The sequence below is a fragment of the Melospiza georgiana genome, chromosome 17 (genome assembly GCF_028018845.1).
Source record: "Melospiza georgiana isolate bMelGeo1 chromosome 17, bMelGeo1.pri, whole genome shotgun sequence".
NCBI lineage: Eukaryota > Metazoa > Chordata > Aves > Passeriformes > Passerellidae > Melospiza > Melospiza georgiana.
Genome location: NC_080446.1, coordinates 7,868,498 through 7,881,786, shown reverse-complemented (window position 1 = coordinate 7,881,786; position 13,289 = coordinate 7,868,498). Strand labels below are relative to the sequence as shown.

General features: G+C 60.1%; 2 protein-coding genes across 3 annotated transcripts; one reads left to right on the top strand and one right to left on the bottom strand.

Annotated features, from left to right (window-relative positions):
* Window positions 1-256: 256 nt before the first annotated feature.
* CTSA (cathepsin A) lies at window positions 257-13,106 on the bottom strand. 2 transcript variants are annotated; one of them, XM_058036097.1, is made up of 15 exons: window positions 12,976-13,106; window positions 3,993-4,153; window positions 3,810-3,921; window positions 3,641-3,691; window positions 3,282-3,368; window positions 3,033-3,188; window positions 2,638-2,729; window positions 2,259-2,343; window positions 2,060-2,151; window positions 1,824-1,902; window positions 1,537-1,685; window positions 1,390-1,465; window positions 1,192-1,281; window positions 969-1,070; window positions 257-855 (listed from the first exon to the last, which is right to left on the bottom strand). In XM_058036097.1, exons 1-15 carry the CDS (start codon window positions 13,081-13,083, stop codon window positions 772-774), a joined length of 1,524 nt encoding a protein of 507 aa, XP_057892080.1. In that variant the 5' UTR covers window positions 13,084-13,106; the 3' UTR covers window positions 257-771. The 2 variants fall into 2 exon arrangements, with proteins under 2 accessions (XP_057892080.1, XP_057892081.1); XM_058036098.1 differs by lacking the exon at window positions 12,976-13,106 and adding an exon at window positions 4,363-4,437.
* Window positions 4,984-9,177, top strand: NEURL2 (neuralized E3 ubiquitin protein ligase 2). Its single transcript, XM_058036100.1, has 3 exons — window positions 4,984-5,683; window positions 7,014-7,130; window positions 9,111-9,177. The coding sequence occupies exons 1-2, from the start codon at window positions 5,008-5,010 to the stop codon at window positions 7,127-7,129; spliced, it is 792 nt and encodes a 263-aa protein (XP_057892083.1). The 5' UTR covers window positions 4,984-5,007; the 3' UTR covers window position 7,130; window positions 9,111-9,177.
* Window positions 13,107-13,289: the final 183 nt, after the last annotated feature.

Genomic DNA, 13,289 nt, shown 5'->3' with positions numbered 1-13,289 from the left:
ATGGTGGGGAGATGGAAAGGAGGCAGCTGCTGCCCAGCTTGGGTCCTTGGGAGCAAATGCAGCTCAGTGCAGTGCCATAGGGCTCAGAGTGACTGTGCTGCTGCCACTTAGGTAGGTCACTCGTTTCCAGGATGCAGGGACTCCTGCAGAAAGGGCACAGCTCACAGAGCCCAGAGCTCCCTGGCAAAGGGCATTGGCACTCACTGGTGCTCCTCAGAGAGCGGAGGAAAGCGAAGCAGGGGCTGGCACAAAGGCATGAGGAGGAGCAGAACCGCCTTGGTCAGAGTTTATTGCGAGTTCTGAAGCACTGCGGGCCCTGGCAGTGGGATTGTTGTGGTAGTGGTGGTAAGCCTCCTTCAGTGGGAGCAGAGGTGGTGGGAGCCAAGGTAGAGGTGTGAGTAGGACCCAGCTGCCCCCTGCTGCTGCTCCTCATAGCCTGCCCGGGCCGTGTGCATGTGGGGCCAAGGGGAAGTGCTGGGGATTGCTCCCTGCCTAGGAGGGACGCAGCTGCCACCGCAGACAGGGAGGAGGCAAGACAGGAAGCCACAAGGGAGGAGGTGTGGCTGCAGCAGGTGCACAACGCCTGTCCCACAAGGACAGAGTCCCCCAGCCCATGCCCCTCACCCTGTCCAGCCGGGGGAGAAGGCTGCAGGCATGACAGGTCCGTGGTGTAGCCGAGCAGCAGCGAGGCCGGGCTGTGCAAGGTGCCGGTGGTGAGGGCGGGTGGGGCGGTGGGAGCAGCTGGAGCGCCGGGCGCTACCTCTGCAGCTCTTAGTAAGGCTGGTTCTTAATGAAGCGGCAGAACATGGTGAAGGCAGCAAGCGGCCGGTCTGTGGGCACCATGTGGCCAGCTCCCTGTAGGAAAGGGACAGTGGTTGGCAGTGTGGGTGGGGTGCTGCTGACATCACCCACCCCTGACTGCAGCAACCCACAGCCCCATCTCTGGCCCCCAGAGCCCTCAGCCCTACCTTGACAGTGAGGAAAGCGATGTTGGTGAATTCCTTCACAAAGCCACCGATCTGGTTCTCACCGTTTTCCGTGTAGAGCCAGGGCCGGCGAGCCACCTGCACCTGGGAGTAGCAGCAGTGCCTTCAGCACCTGCGGCTGGCCCTGCCCACGCTCCTGCCACAGCCAGCTACAGCACATAGCCTGGAGCCAGTGACTGGCCTGGCCTGGGCCCTGCCCATTTACCTTCTGGCACAGGGAATCCACAAACCACTCATCCCCGAGAAAGTTGCAAGCCATGTCAACGTCCCCATTGTACACCAGGATCCGGTATTTCTGTGTAGCAGAGAGAGAGTGAGCTGTTGGCAGGGCAGCAGCCCCAGCCAGGTAGGAGGCTGAGCTGGCAGAGAGACTTCCAGGGTCTGTGGGCTCCCTTGCACACACCGTGGCTCCCAGCAGCTTGAGGTACACCTCATTCATCTGCATGTACAGGCGCTTGTAGCTGCGGTTCACCTCGAAGCTGTGGAGGAAGCAATGGCAGCATGTCTGCTCCTTCTCAGAGTAGTCCCTCCCTGCCCACAGCTTGCTCACCTGCACACCTGCCACTCTGGGGCCTCAGGGGAGATGTGCAGAGCCTTCCGCACCTCAGGGGAGTTCAGATACATGCTGGGGGCTGTGGAGTTGGTGCAGGGCGGGTCCATCCGGACCTTCTTTCGGGCCACTGGCATCCGGAACAGGTTCTGGGAGAGTCAAGAGAGTCACTGTCACAGCAGCACCTGCCCCATAGAGCAGCTGCTTTCTGCCCCTCCTGCCCACAACAGCACCACTGGCTGAACAGAGGCTGCTCACAGCCCAGCAGCACGGGCACCTCGGCTCACCTGCCGCCAGGAGAACCTCAGTGGCATCCGGATGAAGGAATTGCCCAGGTCATGTGTGATGAGATAATCACCCTCATATCTGTAGCCAGAGAGAGTATGAGGACAGACTGAAAACCCTGGAGAACAAGGGCTAAGGGCTCTCCTGGGGGGAGTCCTCAGCACCATCCATGTATCCCAGAGGGGCCCCCTGCCCAGCCCACCACATCCCTCTGTGCCAGTGCAATCAAAGCTCTCACCTCATGCTCCCGGGGACACCTCCATCACATGGGGCATAGAGGTTGTAGATATTGAGGCCAGACTCCTCTACAATCTGAATCATCTCCCCCATCTGCAAGCAATCACAAAAAGGGTTTGGGACTCAGCAGGACCCTTGTGGACCTGTGGGCCCAGGCACGTTCTGCTGGGCACATGTATAGGGGCTCTGGCTCCCCTCACCTTGAGTGTGCAATTCAGGTTGGAGTTGTCATGGAAATTGCACTTCCCCTCGGAGCAGCAATAGGCCTGCAGGTCTTTCCACAGCCTGTGGGCAGAGACCAGGACCACTTGGACCAGGTGGCAACACTGACATGACAGCTGCCCTGCAGCTCTCTGCCCAGTGGCCACAAGGCACACAGCTTGGCCCTGTGCCCTCTTTACCCCACAAACAAACCCCCCCATGGGAGCTGCCCTGGGACACGGAGCCACAGCCCAGATGCTGGCCCAGGCTAGGTGCTGCCCTTGTCTCAACACCACCAACCCAGACAGCCCCAGCCTCAGCTGTGCAGCCATCCTGCTTGCACAGGGATGGCACATCCAGCATTCCCTCTGCTCTTACTCGGTCCCCAGCAGCCCGTGGTAATAGGCAAAGTAAACCAGGGAGTTGTCATTGATCTCATAAGATGAGAGGCCGTTTCCCACAGCGATTCCCTGCGAGGCAAGAAGAAAACAACCCTGTTGTGTTCCAGCTCCCCGCGGGGCAGTCACAGCACAGCAGCCACAGGCAGGAAGCAGATGTGGAACTGTTTACTCTGCGGAGGGAACAGGGAGGGTTGGGGGTGCCTGAGGACACTCCCCCGGCAGCAGGGACAGACACGTCCACCAGCAGCTGCTGCCAGAACCCCAGGAAGAGATGAAAGGCTGCAGGGACAGGCGTGCCCTGCATCCTAAATGGTCCCACCCTGGCTGTGCCAAGCCCTCTGCTCCCCGGCTGGGCAGAGCCAAGCTGCCCACCTTCAGATTGAGGCTGGGGTCCTGCATCACCCACTCTGCCAGTGTGGGAATGTAGACCCCTCCATAGCTCTCCCCTGTGAGGAAGAGATCGTTCTTGGAGTACTCGGGGAAGAGCCGGAGGAAATCCTTGAGTGCCAGGTAGTTGTTGTGAGCAACCTGCAGGGAGAAGGTGGCACGGTCAGGTGGTGAGGCTGCACCCCATAGCCAGGAGTGGGCAGGCAGGGGAGCAGGGATCTCCCAGTCACTTGCCTCCGTGTCATTTGTGGCGTACTTCTTGTCATCAGAGTATGAGAAGCCGACACCAGCAGGAGACTCCACATAGAGGATATTGGCAATCTGCAAGGACAGCAGAGGAGCCAGCAATGAGGGGAGACCCTCTGGCTCAGTGGGGCCAAGGACTGCTAGCCCCGCCCATGGCAGCACCCACAGGAGTGTGGCCCGCCCCAGGCTGCACTGGGATGGCCACATTCCTGCGCTGCTCAACAGCACACTCCAGAGGAGGGTGTGTTGGGTGGGAGGGGAGCAGCGGTCTTCGGCTCCACTGAGAGAGCAGGAACTGGCTCACGGCCACCCCGTCTCAAAGCCACAAAGAAAAGCAGTGCCTGTACCTTGTTCCATGCGTACTCATTGTACTTCAGTGTGACCCCATCGGGCTGGATCTGAGGAAGAAGGTGGTGACCGATGGGCAAAGCAGGACAGGACACAGCTGGACGGCTCGTGCCACGCAGCCGGTCATCCCCTGAGTCCTTGAGCCACGGGATAGCAGTGACTACTAACCAGGAAGGGGCCATGCTCCTTGAGGAAGCCCTCCATGGAGCTGCAGCCAGGGCCGCCGTTCAGCCACAGCACCAGGGGGCTGTTCTGGGGATCACTCTGGGCCTCCACGAACCTGTGGACATGTAGCTGTGAGTGCCCGGTGCCAGCCGATGCCCCCCCGTCGCCAGGCGCAGTCCCACGTACCAGTAGTGCAGGTACTTGCCCGGCCCGGCGCAGAGGTAGCCCGAGAAGTGGCGGAAGGACGGCTGCTTGGACAGCCCGGGCAGGTAGGTCACCTCATGGTCCCGGGGGGCGGCCCAGGCCAAGCCCAGCAGCAGCAGCGACGACAGCAACACTGGCCCCATCTGCGGTGGGCGGAAGGGACGCTCAGGCTGCTGTCGGTCAGGAACGGCCGCGGCAGCGCCCCGCGAGCGCCCCGGCTCGCTTGCCCCGGCCCGGTCCCCCCAACTTGGGGCTGACCCCCGTCCCGGCCCAGCCGGCTCCCCTGGCGCCGGTCCCGGTCCCTCCACCCCGTCCTCCCGGTCCCGTCCCGGCGCCCCCCGGTCCCGCTGACCGCGGCCGCTCCCGGCGCGGCGCTCGCAGGCGGCGGTCACGGCGGGCACATGACACGCGCCCATATGACCTGCGGCCCTCACGTGAGCGGGGCGGGGCCCCACGGCGGCCAATCAGCGCCCCGGGGGCGGCCGGCCCCGCCCCGCCCCCGCCCCGCCCGCGCACGTGGAGCGGCCCCAGACCGGGACCGGGACAGTGGGGAGGGGGCACCGATGGGGCCCTATACCCAAACGGGGTGCCGGGCACCACCGGCCACAGCTGGGTACCACCGGGCACTGCTGGGTGCCACCCAGCGCCGCCGGGTAAAGCCGGGCATCTCCAGGCACTGCCAGTCATCACCATGACATGACCACTGGCCGCTGCTGGATATCACTGGTACCACTGGGCACCACCGGGCACTGCTAGCTGCTGCTGGACAGCATGGGCATAGCCAGGCACCCCGGCCCAGGTGGCAGCGCTGGACAGTCCAGGGTGGAATGTCTGTGGCTCTTGTTTGGGCCCGGTTGTGCCCAGCAGCCACAGGGCCCCTCGAACCGCCCCCATGGCACCAGGACCCCCCTTGAGCCCTCCGGTTGTCCCTCCCAGCCGGGCTGTCAGCACCTCACGGCAGCTGTGACAGGGACAGTTAAAAATAGCTCGGGCAGCAATGGCTGCCCGGTGCCGGCTTGCTGCACGCTTCCACCACATCCACGGCGCCAACATCCGCCTGGACGCCTCGCACACACAAGCCACGCGGGTGGAAAGCTTCGCCAACGGGCTCTGCTTCAGCCAGGAGCCTCTGGCACCTGGGCAGATCTTCCTGGTGGAGATTGAGGAGAAGGAGCTGGGCTGGTGCGGGCACTTGCGCGTGGGACTGACAGCTCATGACCCCCAGAGCCTGGAGGTAGTGCCTGAGTACTCGCTGCCGGACCTGGTCAGCCTGGGGGACACCTGGGTGTTTGCCATCACCCGCAACCACAACCGCGTGGTGCTGGAGGGGGAGCAGGCGCAGCCGCGGGGGCGGCCCTGGGAGCCCTTCCTGCTGATCGAGCGGGTGCGGATCCCGCGGGACACGCTGGTGGGGCGCAGCCGGCCCGGCCGCTACAGCCACATCCTGGATGAGCTGTTCAAGACGAACGTGCTGCCCGCCACCGCCCGGCGCAGCCGCATCGGGGTGCTGTACGCCCCGCAGCCCGACGGCACCGCCGACATGCACATCGTCATCAACGGCGAGGACATGGGCCCGAGCGCCCGCGGCCTGCCCGCCTCACGCCCGCTCTACGCCGTCATCGACGTCTTTGCCTCCACCAAGAGCGTCCGGGTGATCCCCGTGGATTATGGCTGTAGGTACCTGTGCCCCTCCCTGCTGCGTGGGCCCGGAGCGGGGGAGCTCTGGTGGGGTCATGCCGTAGTCGCCAACAGAGGGAAGGTTGGCGTGTGCCACTGGGCAGAGGGACACAGGAGGTAAGAAGGCACAGGAAAGCCTCTGGTCCTTGTGGAGCACAGGTGAGACCCACAGTACCACTGCTGGGCAGTGTCTGATGAAAGCTCTACCGTGGGTGCTGTGCTGGGGCTAAGGGAGAGACACCCCTGTCCACCCTTCCCGAGCAGAGTGATAGGGTTGGGTGTTTGGGGCTGTCCCACAGCTGTGAGGCCTTGCTGTGCCCAGCCTTGCCTACAGCACGTGGCAGCCAGAGCCAGCTAAGATCCTGCCCTGGCATCAAAACATCCACCTACACCCACCAGGGCTCAGCAAAGGGCGCCCACGCGCCTGCTGCGTGCCCCAGACATGATGTTCCCTGGGCAGGCACCCTGTGATGCCATCAGAGCCTGGGCATTAGCCCGTGTCCCTTAGTTTGCTGGGAGGGACCACGCTAATAAGTGCTAATTAGCACCACGCTGGAAAAATGAGGAGATGGATCAGGTGAGACAGAGCCAGAAGAAGAGCTAGAGTCAGAGTACTGCCTGCCCCCAGCACTGGGAGCCACTGCTTCACACGCTGATGTCACGAGCAACTTCGTCTGTCCCAAGGCTGGAACCTGGTATTCTCCCTGGTGTAACAGCTGAGGAGAGTAGTGGCTGCAGCAGACAGTTCCCATGCTGCTGAGCCACCCATGGCTCTGGGAAGTCGTATCACAGGAGCAGGAACCAGGCAGATTCTGTGCAGGTGCCCAAGGGGACAGTTCTCATGGTAGTCTGCCCCAAAGGTATGGTGGGCACTGTCTCTGCAGGCAGTGCAGCCCCAGCCTGCACTCACTCAGCAGCTTGCTGCTGGGGCCAGTGCAGGCAGACCAAAGGAGTGGGATGGAAAAGAAGCACAGCATGGGTGTGTGAGACCCTGGGGAGTTGCTTGACAGCCACCAGAGAAAGAAATGCAAACCAGCTACAGTCAAACACAGCTTGGGCACATAACTGTCTCTCAGCCTTCCTCCTAATAACGGGAAGAGCTTTGCTGCCCGGGGCCCTTGAGCTTCCAGCCCTGCTGGAGCAGCCTGGCACCAGCCCCCGCACAGCCAGTTTGAGCCCAGGGCAGGAGGATGCCACAGAACAAACTCACCCACCACTGCCTTTTACCACAGTGCCTCTGGGAAGCTCTGCCAGCTCCTCCACCCCCCTGTGCTCAGCCTCACTGCTGACTTGCCCAGCTCAGGTACACTCTCTGTTCTCTTGCAGTTCCTTCCCTGCAGACGCTGTGCCGGCTGGTTATCCAGAAACACATTGTGCACCGCCTGGCCATCGATGGCCTGGACTTGCCCCCGCTACTCAAGAGCTCCTGCCAACATGAGTGAGGTATTGAGGGTGCTGCTGGGCTGCCCCCCACATCAACAGCCCCCAGGGATGGCTGCCTGGCAGGCTCTGTGCCCCTCCCTTCAAGTGCTGCTGAAGGGCTGACATGAGAGCAGAGCAAAGTGAGGTTGGGATTTTCCCCACACTGATGGTGTGGCACGCCCAGAGCACGGGCAGGGGGATTGATGTGGGTCAGAGGCTGCAATAAAGTGCTTCCAGACAAGACTCTGTCAAAGGAGGCTTGGGGGGCTGGGATCCCCTGTGCTTTTCCCCTTGTGGGAGCAGTTCCTCCACCAGTGAGGAAGGGAGCACAGGCCACAGTCCTGTGGGGTTCAGGACATGTCCCTGGAATTATAGTGGGACTGTCAAGGGTGGATCAGAGCGGGTGGAGCGTGGGAGGGCACAGCACAGCACAGCGCTCACGTGGAGGTAAATTACAGCTGGACACTCATCCTGGGCAGTTTCACTCTTGGGAAAGATGTTTACCCAGAGAATGATGAGTTATTTCCTGTGTGTTCAGCTTGGAGGGGGACGAGTCAGATGCTGGAGCACCCAGATAGCAGTGCTGGCAGCAGCCCTTGCTTGGGCACGTGTCTGTGGCCACAGAGCCAGTCACAGTGATCTGGTGTGGGGCACAGCAATCCTGACTTGGAGCTCCATGCCCTCAGCTCTGTGCCCTCAACCACACCCTTCAGCCCCTGGCAGGTGAGGATGGCATCCTGCAGTGCCTGTGGCAGGCTGGAGGGGAGGCAGGGTGGCAGCTGTGCAGAGGAACAGCCTGGAGGGGAGAGGTCTCCTAAAATCAGAGGGGTTCCAGAAAGATAGCAAAACCTTCCAGGCCTCTTCCACAGCACAACCAAAGGGGAAACAAGCAGCTCTGAGCTGACAAAAAGATGTTTTAAAGAAACACGATGCTATATTTAGTCAGAGATAGTATCATGTTACAAAACTCGTGCTCAAAGGAAATCCCCAGCCCTCAACCACAGCCAAGTCCATCAACACCAAAGTGTTAATGAAGAAATTGCTAAATTCGATGTGAAAACATGGGCAGTGACCAAACCACAGCAATGGAGCGAGGTCTGTGACATTCCCCGCTATGTCCCAACAACAGGCTGGGAGCTGCTGGGGCTGGATGGGGCTGAGGAGCTCACCCACTCCAGAGCAGTTCCCACAGAGGAGGGAGTTTGCACACAGGCTGTTTTCCCTCCCCCACCCTTGCACGAAGCCTTTGCTCCCCACCTCCCTGCAGTGTTATCTGCCCGGCAGTGACCCCTGCACACGAGGGCGAGTTCCTGTTTCTTGAGGAATTGAGAGCAGCTGCTGCAACCAGACAAACAACACCCCTGCTCTGCAAGGGGCTGCAGCGCAGTGGGACCGCAGGGATTCAGGAGCTGCCACCTCCTGCCACCTGAGGCACCACAGGACGGCTGAGGAGCACTGCCCAAAGCCCTGCTGATTCCCCATGCTCTGTTCCCTGGGCAGGGAGGGGTGGCTGCAGCTGGCACAGGGACAGGCTCAGCTCCCAAACAACACCAGGGTGATTTATTGGCTCAGTTGCACAACACCTCACAGCTGGATGCTGCAAGGACCTGCGGGTGCTGGCCACGGATGAAATAGTTTTGTCACGTGTTATTGTACCTAGATCCCTACAAATCTATGGGCCCTTATGGGATTAATTTGAGAAACCACAAAGAACTGGCTGATGTCATCACAAAGGCTCTCGATGATTTTGGAGTGGTTTTGGGAATCTGGAGAGGTTCCCACATGACTAGAAGCTGGGAACGATGTCCCAGTTTCAGAGGGCAGCAAGGATAACCCTGGAAACTACAGGCCTGTCAGTCTCACTTCAGTGCCCAGTAAAATCATGGAAAAGATCATTCTAGCAGGTACTGAAAAACACCTGTAGGACAACACTGGTTACAGCCAGCATGGCTTCATGAGGGCGAAGTCCTGCTTGTTGAACATGATTTTCTTCTACAACAGGGTAACCCACCTAACTGACCAAGGAAAGCCAGTAGCTGTAATGTTTTTGGGCTTCAGCAAAGCTTTTGACACCGTCTGTCCCGGTATTCTTTTGGACAAAGTGTCCAGCTTGCAGCTGAATAATCCTGTTGCACAATGGGTGAGTAACTGGCTCACAGGCTGGGCACAAACAAAGACTTAGAGGGAATGGGGTGACATCAGGCTGGTGTCCAGCCACTAGAAGGGTTCCAAAGGGTTTCACCCTTGGCCCAATTCTCTTCAACATCTTCATTAACACCTTGGACTCAGGACTTGAAGGAATATGAAGTAATATATTAATGTTTAGTGCTAAGAACACTAAACTAGGAGGAGCTGTCAGTTCCATTGAGGGCAGAGAGGCCCTGCTGAGAGACCTCAACAAATGGAGAGATGGGTCATCACCAAAAGTATGAAGTTTAACAAGAGCAAGTGACACACTGCACCTTGTACAGGGCAATCCTGGTGGTATATACCCATGGGGGAAAAGAAGCTGGAGACCAGCACTGTGGAAAGGGACCTGGTCCATGGCAAGTTGAATATGATCAGCAGTGCCCTGGCAGCCAGGAGGGTCAGTCCTGTCCTGGGTATCAGACACAGCATTGCCAGCAAGGGAGAGGATTGTCCTGCCCTGCTCTGCACTGGTGCAGCCTCACCTCAAGTCCTGGGGGCAGTTTTGGCACTGCAATATAAAAAAGACATTAAACTATTAGAGAACATTATTCAAAAGATGCCACAAGGATGGTGATGGGACTGGAGGTGAAGCTTTTGAGAAACAGTTGAGGTAACTTGGTCTGCTCAGCCTGGAGAAGAGGAAACTGAGGGAAGACCTCATTGTGGTCTTCAGCAGTCTCGTGAGAGGAAGCAGAGGGACAGGCACTGATCTCTTCACTGTCATGACCAGGGACAGAACTCGAGGAAATGGTATAAAGGTGAGGCAGATTATCAGAAAAAGGTTTTTCATCTAAAGGGTGGCTGAGCACTGGAACAGGCTTCCCAGGGCAGTAGTCTTGGCCTCAAGCCTGTCTGAGTTCAGGAAGTGTCTGGACAACGCTCTCAGGCACATGGTGGGATTTTTGTGGTGTCCTGCACAGGACTGGGAGTTGGACACAATCCCAATGGGTCCCTTCCAACTCAGCAGATTATAGGATAGCAGCACCTCCCACACTGCACCACCCAGAGCTGGCTCCTGGCCACAGCTGTTAGCCAGGTCAGTGACTGTGACCCTTCCTGCAGGATCAGGAGCTCCCAGTCCAGTTCCTCTGCTGCCCCGTGCAAGAAGTGTCGCTCACTCAGCAGATCAAGGACCCAAATTGCCCCTTCCACGCCGAGGAAATGACAGGCTGAGGGGAATGAAGGTGCAAGACAGGACACAGTGGAAGCGACCAGCTCAGCTCCCACTCAGTGCTGGAACTTCACCTCAGTGGAGCTGATCCAGCTGTCAGCCAGCTCCCACAGAGTCCTGTGCTCCAAGTCCTTATTGCTGTGGCTGATCTCTGCTGTGAGGAAGGATAACCACGAGGGATTTATCCAAAGACTTGTTCCAGGAGCTCTTTAGGACCTCCAAGAGGCCATCAGCACTGTCTCACCCAGCCTGATGGGCATCACATCTCCTCTCCCATGGTCTACTGAGTATTTCCCTTTGCAAGAGCTTCTTGTTTGAATTCAGCACAGCCAAGATGTGCCAGCAGGGCAGCTGGAAGGCCAGGTTGAAGTGGCAAGTGTAGCTACTTGCCACTAGTGCATTCCCCACAGGGTGGGCATCCTCCTGGATCTGTACACTGAGCCTGTCCTACCTGGTGCAAATCAGCTGCCTGGACTTCCAAACCACTGCCTTAGGCACAGCCTGGCAGCAGCCTCTGTGCAAATGCCACTCAAAGACTGCCTGATGCTGTCTTCAGTCCTTTGGGTAATCTAATCTTCACTGTCATCCTCTGAGGTTTCTGTGGCCTCCAGTTTTGCCACAGGAGACAGGATCTAACAGGAGCTGAGCTTGCCAGCTCACTCTGGAGAAGAGCATGAGGTGTTTCAGGGAGTTGGTGGACTCTGGAGAACGATCACACGACTCTCAACAGCCACAAGAGAGGCTGACATGGGCTGCTGCTTCTGCTGAGCTGCTGCCACAGTGGGGGAAGCCTGGCCAGAACTCTGGGATGTGTTACCATGGCACACCAGAGAGGCAAGTCTGAAATAGGCAGACTTTGGGGAACTGCCTAAGCAGCACAGTGATCAGGATGGGGACCAGAGTGTCACGGCATCAGGAGGGACTTTAGAAACACACTCTTCTTAATGCCAGGCCAAGGTGGTGATGCAGCTCTCCAGAGAGAGCCTAGCACTGAAAATTTCACTTAACCCTGGATGACAACCTCCAGCTCCATGAAGAAGCCTCTGCTCCCCCCCAGCTGCCCAGATCCCATCCTCGAGCGGCCGCTGAAGGTGGAGCTGAGGCAGCCAGTCCGGTGTGATGAGGGCTCTCAGGACGACGAGAAGCTCCTGCCGGTGGCTCTCAGTGCCTGCACCCACGGCTTTCCCGGCGGCGATCACGGCCGGCCGCTCGGTGCTCCGGGCACAGCCGCTTGCGGAGGGGGAGCACCGGGAGCTGCACCGGGCAGGCGCGGCTGGGGCTGTCCGTGCGGGCCCGCGGCGTGTCCCGGTCCCTGCCGCGCTCCGGTGGCGGCGCGGTGCGGCCTCACCGGCGCTGGGCTCCGCCCGCCGCGGCGGCACCGGAGCGCTCGGGCGCCGCCCGCCGCGGCCGCCGTGCATCGCACCGGGAGCGCCGCTCGCTGTGACCGCCGTGCATCGCACCGGGAACACCGGGAGCGCCGCTCGCTGTGACCGCCGTGCATCGCACCAGGAACACCGGGAGCGCCGCTCGCCGTGACCGCCGTGCATCGCACCGGGAGCACCGGGAGCGCCGCTCGCTGTGACCGCCGTGCATCGCACCGGGAACACCGGGAGCGCCGCTCGCTGTGGCCGCTCCCCGGGGCGGCGTGCGGGCATCGGCTCCTGCCTGGCTGCCTCCCCGTCCTCCCTCCGCACCGCTGTGCAGCAGCTAAAGGCTCAGAGACCGCACTCTCCCTGTTGTCTCTCTTCAGCAACAAGCGCATTGCTTTCCACCCTCACTGCTTGCTCCCCACAAGGAAGGGATGGAGGACTTGTCCTCCCTTCTCCTCCTCACAGTGACTGCTTGAAGAAGCACTTCATCACATTGCTGTGGAAGCTGATACCCACACGTTTGTGTCTTTATCCCTAAAGCACGCGGTTCTGCAGCTCTGGAGGAGCAGGCTAGAGCAGTGACAACAAAAGCTTTAAGGAACGAGGTTAAATTGTATTTTAAGAAGTCAAGTTATATTTTAAAAGGGCAAAGGGAGCAGTTGCATAACTAGTGAGTGACCTTGTAGCCTTTGTGCACACAAGCAGATCCACCAGCTAAGATGGAAAGGAAACAATGTCACTACATCTGCTTGGAGAAGTGAAGGCCGTGGAATGAAGCGCTCCCTGAGGGAAACCTGATATCACCTTCCACTGCAGTGAGGTAAGGACAGCTGGGGAATGCTGCAGATGCCGAGATGCTTGGGGCCTTGAGCTGGGAAAGGCAGGAGCTATACAGCGAACACAGCAGGTGTGTGGCACAGCTGGCAGCACCCCGGTACCGGGGCATCACACTACCGGGATCAGCCCGGTTATCAAAGCCAGGTACGGGACAGGGGCGGTGCCCGGGGCACAGCTGGGCTGCGCCCAAGCGGCGGCGCCATGGGGCCTGGCGGTGCTACCCAGGGGGACCGCGGGCGCACGGCCCTGCCACGGGGGCTGCTGCGAGCTCCAGCCGGACGCGGCGGGCGGGCCTTACCTGGCGTCCTGGCGGACAGCGGTGCCGTGCTGCCGGTTGTGGCTGCGCACCGGGCCGCAGCTCCGCAGCCCGTAGGGGCAGCCCTTGCAGGTGAGGCAGCGGGCGCATGGCGAGCGGTGGACACGGCGTAACTCCCGGACGGGCTCCGCTCAGCCGCCCAAGCCCACCCCGCCATCCCCGTTAAACCAGCGGGGCACCGCCCGCACCCTGATCCTGACCAATCAGCGCCGGCTTCTCCCGATTGACAGGAGGCGAACCAACCGGCCCAGAGCATCCTGACAAGACAAGGGTGACTGGCAGCTCTACCGCCCAAC